This window comes from Arachis hypogaea, chromosome 2 (genome assembly GCF_003086295.3).
Source record: "Arachis hypogaea cultivar Tifrunner chromosome 2, arahy.Tifrunner.gnm2.J5K5, whole genome shotgun sequence".
Taxonomy (NCBI): Eukaryota; Viridiplantae; Streptophyta; class Magnoliopsida; order Fabales; family Fabaceae; genus Arachis; species Arachis hypogaea.
Window position 1 is genome coordinate 11,801,159 of NC_092037.1, and position 8,767 is coordinate 11,809,925.

The 8,767-nt window shown below is 34.3% G+C and overlaps 1 protein-coding gene across 2 annotated transcripts; it reads left to right on the top strand.

Moving 5' to 3' along the window:
* The first annotated feature begins 1,158 nt into the window (after positions 1-1,158).
* Positions 1,159-8,132, top strand: LOC112737689 (signal recognition particle 9 kDa protein). 2 transcript variants are annotated; one of them, XM_025787710.2, is made up of 7 exons: positions 1,159-1,509; positions 1,603-1,665; positions 3,114-3,231; positions 4,262-4,358; positions 4,577-4,645; positions 7,223-7,316; positions 7,844-8,132. In XM_025787710.2, exons 4-7 carry the CDS (start codon positions 4,287-4,289, stop codon positions 7,918-7,920), a joined length of 312 nt encoding a protein of 103 aa, XP_025643495.1. In that variant the 5' UTR covers positions 1,159-1,509; positions 1,603-1,665; positions 3,114-3,231; positions 4,262-4,286; the 3' UTR covers positions 7,921-8,132. The 2 variants fall into 2 exon arrangements, with proteins under 2 accessions (XP_025643495.1, XP_025643505.1); XM_025787720.3 differs by lacking the exon at positions 3,114-3,231.
* Positions 8,133-8,767: the final 635 nt, after the last annotated feature.

Consider the following 8,767-nt stretch of genomic DNA (forward strand, 5'->3'; position numbering starts at 1 on the left):
CATGGACATCGAGGATCCTGTTAGTCAGTCACTCAGTCAGAGTTCTTTAGGGATATAGCAGACATGCTGAGGGACGACAATGCGACCCATTATAGGCCACAGATGCCTGAGGTTCATTCCCAGTTTGCGAGTACCAGGCACCGAGTCAGGATGTTTAGCCTCAGGTGCCGGTTGATCTCAATGAGCCTGCAGCTTCTCCATGTGACCCAAGGTTCGCGTTAGGAGGGACCCCAGCATCAGCATTCAGCGCCGTTCCACCATAGACATCTACAGCAGAGGCTGATCAGCGACCGAGGAGGATGCGGCGTCTTCCTTTGTGTGGCACCGGAGGTCACCTGCGGAACAGATGGTCCGGCCACAGGCATCGAACTAGACGCACCGCCCGCGGCAGTCGAGCTATGAACTGGAGTTGATGCCCCAGAACTATCGACACCAACCTCCAACTTCGCATACAACTCGTGTATTTTGACCTCCGGAAAACTCCTAACACAATGAAACAGAACCCTAATATCTTCATCGACCGCTAGCACAAACGTATCATACTTAACACCGGTCGAGACAACTGCGATGAGAATCTTGTAGAATAACTTCTTCACCCACTTGCTCCTAAATACCCCAAGTTTATGCAAGATGCTATTCTTTACATTTGACAAAGTACTTGATGAACTGATAAATACACTTAATGGCTCTCTGTTAGTGAACTTCACACCATATTTTTTTGCTTCTTTTGATTTTTCTAGAGCAATGCACTAAGACAAGAAAACTCTCTTCCTCACTTGACATTGTGATAATGATCTCTTCAGCAGCTTGAATCTCACTCGTATATATATAGAATTCTTCTCCTCATAAACCGTGGCAGCCAATAAAGATTTATGCATTTACAAAACCCTTCATAAACCGTGACAGGTTAGAGGATTTTATGCTCATATTTCTGCATTCGTAAACTGTGCCAACCTACAACGGTTTATATGTAAATTATAAACCGTGATTACCTACCACGATTTACATAATAATAATAATAATAAAACAGGACATGCACATAAAAAATTATAATTATTATAATTCAGTCAACTTTCTCTCTTTTATTTTATTAAAGTAAATTGTCCAATTTTTTTGTATTAATTTTCTTAAGACTAAAATATCAGCCTTAAAAATGTTGGAGGATTGATTTGGTTAATTAATAGTTACTACCAAAAATAAATAAAAATCGAATTAGGCAACACTGGTTCTCGTTCTGCTCTCTTCACTCTCACAATCTCACCTCACCTTCAAAATAAAGAACCTTCAGCTCTTCCCTCAAGAGAAACCCTAGCCTCCTCCTCCACCGCAGCCGCCGTTCTTCTCACTATCGCCGTCCGTCGCACTCAAGATCTTTGTCTGTTTGTCGTGCTCCAGCCCCTCTCCTCATTCGCCAATCGCCAGCTTCTTCGTCGTCGTCGTGCTCCAACCCCTCATCCTGCTCAGTCGCGCTTCCCCCGCCATCCCTCGTCGTGCTCGTCCGTCGCACCGGTCCGCTCTCCATCATACTCTGCTCAAACTGCTTATACGCGCTTCTGTGTCGTGACTGACGGATTTATTTTTTGATTTGACAATTTGATGCAGCAATCGGGTTTAATTTTGAAACTTTCCAACATAACAACATTAAATTTCAAGTTTGGGATTTAGGTAACAACTTTACTCATCTTGATTCAATGCAAATGTGTTTGGCGCATTTGTTGTATACTGGATTTGGAACCAATTAAAGAGATTATTATAAATGTATGTCAGAAATTACTTAGTATTGGTGACATAGTCAACTTAAAGACTGGTGAATAAGTCCATGGTTTTGACTTTTGATGACATACACTGTTAAATTTTGTGTCTGTTTCTGAATGTGCAGGGGGATTCATCCCTGGTTGGCTGTATCCAAACAATTTTAGATTCCTCCATCTCATGCTAAACACATTCCTACTGCTAGTTATAATGCACTGCCTTAACAAAATGAGATGCCATAGCTTAGTCCTCTTTTGAATATAAATATCTTTATTCTGTATCAATTGGTAATTTGGTATTTTTGAAATTTGATGGAGTTTGGGTAAAGATTAAAAAGCAATGAAGACCTTGAGAATAATGTGATCATGATCTCTTCATATTCAATCCTTGAATGCTGTTTTTGATTATGCATTCTCATTTTCAATGTTTTGAAGAAAATAACTACCTTTACTTAGAGATATATTGATACTTAAATACTGTTAAATCTTAATATAGTTCATTGCTTTTGAAGCATTCAAATTTTTTTTATTGTTGCTTCATTTTATTTTGCTGTTGTAGTTCTTCCTTTTTCTTCAGAAATCATATTGAACGATTAGCTTTTTGCCAATCCTTGTTAATTTCTGGAAAAGCTTGTTAATCTTTGTTAAAATTGCGCAGAAAACCTTGTTAAAGTTATGATGATGTATAGCTGGTTGGAAAACCTTGTTAATCCTTGTTAATTTCATGCCGACAACCTTGTTAAAATTGTGCTGAAAACCTTGATGAATAGATGACCGAATATTTGTTGCTGGTTTAGTTAATTCAATGAATATTTGTTTGGACATTTTATTTTGTTGTTGTAGTTCTTCGGGTTTTTTTCCCTAGAAATCATATTGAATGATTATCTTTTTGCAATCCTTGTTAATTTCTGGAAAATTTTGTTAATCTTTGTTAAAATTGCGCTGAAAACTTTGTTAAAATTATGTTGGTGTATAGCTGGTTGGAAAAGCTTGTTAATTTTTATTAATTTTTGTGCTGACGGCCTTGTTAAAATTGTGCTGAAAACCTTAATGAGTAGATGACCGAATATTTGTTGCTGGTTTAGTTAATTCAATGAATATTTGTTTGGACATTTTCTTTTGTTATTTGATTTTTGAGTTTGTACTTTGATAAGATTATAAGACTTTGGTTGATATAGTACTTTAAATTTGGATATTTTAAGGTTCATATTAGACTATAGTTATATTTTAGTGTGTGTATTTATATTCTATTTATTATTTATTATAAAACGGTTATTTTGGTTGAACCACGGTTGAACCGGTTGGACTAATAAACTAGTGAACCAATAACTAAAACTATTCGATTACTGGTTCGGTTTTCAGAACCTTGCTCCAATTAAGTTTGCGTGCCCGCTCTGGCAGAAAAGAGAAAAGAAGAGAAAACCTCTAACCCTATTCGTCTTCGTCACTGTTTCAACGCCCAATCCCACTGCATATCCTGGTATGCTTCAATTTGGATTCACGATTCCTTTATTCCTCCAATTATTTTTTTCTTTTCTCTCTATTCATCTTCACTTTGATTGTGATTGAGATTATGACTCTGATTTTGGTTGTTAATATAATAATTATAATCAATAAATTTTGTTTCAGGAAGTGATAGTGATTAGTGAGCATGCTAATTCCTTTTATGCCAAGTCAAATTGGGGATTTTGCTACATTCTGTGTTGCATTGCAATGAATCTGCACTATATACGCTATGCTATTCTATGCTCCTCTACTTGTATAACTTCACTATTTGTGGATAATGGAATTCTAAAACAGAATCCATGTTTCTTAGCTCAACAATTAGAGTTTTAGTTGTATATTTGAAAAAAGGGGGTGCACATAATTATATCTACATTTTTATATAAATTGGTAGCCATTTCTTTGATCTTAAATCGCATCCAAGGTCGTCATCATGTTTCTTTGCTTGGTTGTGGATCTCTTATGTTGCTGCTACGTTGTGCGAGTTTAGCATGTGTATTGAGAGATTAACAGGGTGGCAGATTGTCTTGCTTGTCTTGGTCATGTGTTGTCTCTGGACTTAGTATCTATTGAATTAAAAGATAAATTTGGATTTTATTAAATTTTAATGTTATATTAGTATTTTTAAATTTTTTGCGAGCTAGTCTACAAAGCTCCTATGGTGGCTTTAGGTAACATTCATCACATTTCAAAGCTAGGGGCGAAAATGTCTGATTTTTTGTTTATGAAACACAATTACCTTTTTTGCTTCATAGCCAGGAGCACCTTATCAGAGAGGACTATGAAACCAAGCCTAAGTGCATAGAATAAAAAAAAGGGACTATTGAGCCTGTTTAGGCCTGTGGCTGGGTCATGTATGGGCTTTCCAGTAGATATTATAATTTATAAGACAGGCCTGATTGGCTTGCAGGTTTAAACCAATCAGGAAGGCTGATCTCTTTGAGACCTCTAGTTTGGGTCTCAACAAAACAATGCATCTGAAAATTTGTACTATTTGTGAATTCCAGGTGTGTTGAGTGTGTTTGCAATCAAATGGTTTACATAACATCATGGGACGAGTTTGTTGAACGATCTGTTCAGCTCTTCCGTGCTGATCCTGACGCTGTAAGTAACTTTGGTCCTTGTGTCCTGGTCAGATTATTTATGTTTGTACAGCTGTTATGTTGCCCAGAAAATAGATACAACAAAATCAAATTCAGTTAAATCCAATTACTTAAACGTTAAATTTCCTTCTCATATTTTGCTTTCAACACACTCCCAAGTTGTGTATCATATCCCTTTTATTTGCTGAAAAATCTTGTGGGGTTGAATTTGTGATATAGACGCGGTATGTCATGAAGTACAGGCACTGTGATGGCAAATTGGTACTCAAGGTCACAGATAATCGGGAGGTAATAATTCTTATAGACCTAATCAATGATTAGTATGTGTTCGGTTTTGGAATGTGATGGATTCTAAAGGTTGAATGCTGCCTTTGTTGTTCTCAGACAAAACCTTAAGGTAACGTTTGTTTTGAGGTACTAAGACAGAGATTGAAAGACAGAGACTCAGTATTATGTTTGTTGGTTCAGAGGCTGATACTAAAATTTCTGTCTCTGTCTCTAAAATTTCAGTATTTTAGTACCTCCAAAAAGTAGGGACACGGGATTAAAATTTTTAGAGATGGAGACTGAAACTTTAATAACGTTTTATACCTAAAATATTCTTATTTCAATTAATTAATTTCAATTTTACCTTTTGTACAAATTAAATTAGAGTTTCATTCTTATTTCAATTTCTGCCTCCCACTTTGCACCAAACAGAATACTGAGATTTATTTCAATCTCTGTCTCTTAGTCTTTGTTTCTCAGTCTCAGTCTTTCCGTCTCTGTCTCTCCACCAAACGGTACCAATTTCACGAGCACTATACAGATTGATTTTACAATACCTTGTTTCTTTCTTAGCTTTATTTGTTTTGGTTGTCATTTAATGAAGAGCAGTTTGAAATATGTTGTTTTTCAAACTATTCATGGATGATTTGAAGGCTTATATTTAATATTTAAACTGTAATGTTATTAGTTATCTATTTACATTCCTTTTCAATTTTTAATTAATCATGAATGCTCTATTTTGCTAATGATATAGTATAACTTACTCTTCTTGAGTTCCATGTTGCTTATATTGCATCAAACTAAGTGTGCTTTCTGTATTTAGCTTCCATTGTTAAATAAGCATGATGAATAAATAATTTCTGGGAAACCATTTTTTATTGATATTGTCGCTATATCCATGAGTTAATTGCTCAGCGCACTTCTTATACATATTTAGCTTCCTAATGGCTATTACAAAATCAAATATAACATACCTGTGGGATATTTCATTAATAAAATAGAAAAAATACCCATGGAATACTTCTGCTGGTACTTTGCCAAATTAATCTGCATGAAAATTAGAGTTTTCTTCCGGTGCTATTTTGCCCAGTGGCCATGAGCATAGCTAATTTTGTTTCCTCCCACACCCTGAGCGCACGCTCTTTTCTTTTTTTTGTTATTTTCCCCTCAAATGTAAGATGTGCCATATGATATTATTGCTTGCAATATATATAAAGTAAAATGTGGATTTTGGATTTGAGAAGGCATACAAGTTAAAACTCCATGTTCGTTCAAGGTTAAGGTCTTGAGTTGATTGAACAACCAGTGATGATTTCCATTATTTTTCATGGATTTAGCTTCTTTCAAGTATATCCATTTCAGGATATAAATATCTTCTCTGTCTACGAGTCTGTAGCTTTATTACTTCTATTTTATTTTAAAAACATAATCCTAGGAGTTTAAACCCTTTTGTCTTAATCATAATTTAGTAAGAATTTGAACCCTTCCTTTTCATGAATACAATGAATTAAAACTAGAGCTTTTTTTCTTAAAAATAAAAGTTAAAATCCACAATTAAAATTCGAGTTAATATATGATAAAAACACATTCCTGTCTTGTTTCATCTGAATAATCAGCATTTGTTGATTGTTCATTATTATAGCAACATAGGTAGGAAGCAAGATTCCCACAATTTAAAATTCAACACATAAAGTGATATGTCCTTTCCGTGATGTATAAGATGAAAGAAAAAACCAAAAATCAGAGACACTCAATAGTAGTGAGCACCTAGAATTATTAATATAATCTAATAATCACACTGTGATCGATGATGTTAAGAGACTCTAGGTTGATATATAAAGTGATATGGTTAGCATGTGACATTTGCCAACTGATTGAAGAAAAATGAGGAATGAGACAATGAACTAGTTATCTAATACCCTAGCTAGTGGACTGACCTAAAATAAGAGCTTGGATGATATCATGCTCAATCCTCAAAATTATTTTATTTTAAAAAACATACACTTAGGAGTTGTGTTGTAGGGTTCTGAGTGCAACCTCACTTTCTGCAATGCTAAAAACTTGTTAAAACTAGGAGAATGTTGTGAAAATCTGAAGAGTAACAACAAATTAATTTATGCCATTACACCACCAACTAGATTTTATATGGCATCTCATGCCTTCTACCAAGGATAACAGCATGATGCTATCTCTGGGAATCTCCACTAGTGGAGGAATTTGTTCAGCGGTATTGATTTAGGGATACACTATAAATCTTTATATTCCTTTTGCTTTTGGTAACTAGTGATGGATGACAAATCCATTATTGGCATTTCTATCATGTTTTATGTTAACCTCATTCGCATCAAGTTGAGAATTCTCATTGGAGGCTGTTCAAAGTTACATAATTCATGACTTGCATTTTGTTGTAGGGTACCTACAAGTAAGCAAGGTGTGATTCTTTGCATCGATGATTTTTTTTTCCTCGAAAAGAATATATTGTTTGTCACTAATGTGTTAACATATTCTTTGCACTTGAAGTTGAACAAGAACTTCTCTTCTATATTGTCCGTTGCTGTCTCGTTCACATTTCACATAGTTGATTGTTCTTTTGACCAGTGTCTGAAGTATAAGACTGATCAAGCACAAGAGGCCAAGAAAATGGAAAAACTGAACAATATATTCTTTACTTTGATGGCCCGGGGACCAGAAGGTAATTCCTTTGTTCTGTTTTGTCGATAAGGATACCGTATACTTTACAACAAACTTGCAGAGAGACCAAGAGACATTTGTTTTGGAAATAAATTTGATATTGTCTTCCTTTTAGTGCTATAAATGTTAAAACCATGTAAATATCACAAGAATAATTAGTAGAGCTTAAATGGAGTCTTAAACCCTTTGTTGAGAATAGTTGTCTTTGGCTTGTGTTGGTTACACAAGGTTGGTGTTGGGTTTCTATCTTGGGGCAAAAAAAAAAAAAAACAGAGATAGTGGGATGTTATAAGAGACTTGTTCCATTTGAGACATTGATTTAATAATAATCTCGATACCCTTTTTCTTACATGTTCAGAAATTATGATAAAATAGTGACAATTTTATCTTGGTATTCTTCTCCGGACATATTTTTGTCCCCACAACATCTTTGTTTCTTACATTACCACCATGTAGTTCTTTCCTTTGTCTAATGTTGACTATAGAAACGATTTCTTACTCAATGAAATAAATGCTCTAATTTTGCAGTGGATCTATCAGAAGTCACTGGCAAAGAACAAACGGATGCACAACCGACCAAAAGAGGAAGAGGAAGGAAACAATAGCTCATGTATGTGGCAATGAAAATAGTGGTGATGAATTTTTTGAAATAAAAATTGTTGTAGCATTTTTACCCTTTTCCAGACAGATACAGCAATACTTTGTTACTTCAACAGAATTTTGTCTTCTAGGTTCTTTTTCGCTTAACTATTAAACTATTTATGGTTTCACTAAAAATCATTTCAATGCACTGGAAAAATCCGTATCACCTTTACCATTGCTACTGTCATTAAAACTTATGTTTTCCATTTTGTTTTTTTGTTACAATGAAAATTTGATAAATTCTCGCATTGATGTTAAAACTTAAAAGGCAATGGAGGGAGCAGCTTAAAGCTATAACTTTGGTGGTTAGTTCTAAATGCCATGTTTTTACTTTTTACCTCAAACCATATTTTCCTGCATGCCTTTTCACGAGTGACTTGCATTTAGGGATGGAAGTGGGCCGGGTTACTTAACAGAGGGTTGTGGCTCGGCTTGTTTTAAACTTAGTTTGGCTCGTTTTATTAAACATGCCAAGCTTTTTTAAAGCTTATTAGTTCATCAAATTTTTTTGTAATAATAAATTTAGTTTAAATTTTCAAATATTCACTTGTATTAAATAAAACAAAACTAAAAAGAATCAACAGTCATGACTAGTTAAGATTTTTTTTTTTTTTTCAAAGAAAAAGTTTATGAATTTGAAGTATGATTATGATATGTGACTAATGCTTGATATATAATTAAATTATGTTTTACAAATGATGAATTATAAATTTTAGAATATATTTAATGTCAATATATATTTTTTAAGTTTATTGTATTGAATTATAATTCACAAAACAAACTTTTTAAATAGGCTCCTGGGCTGGTCGA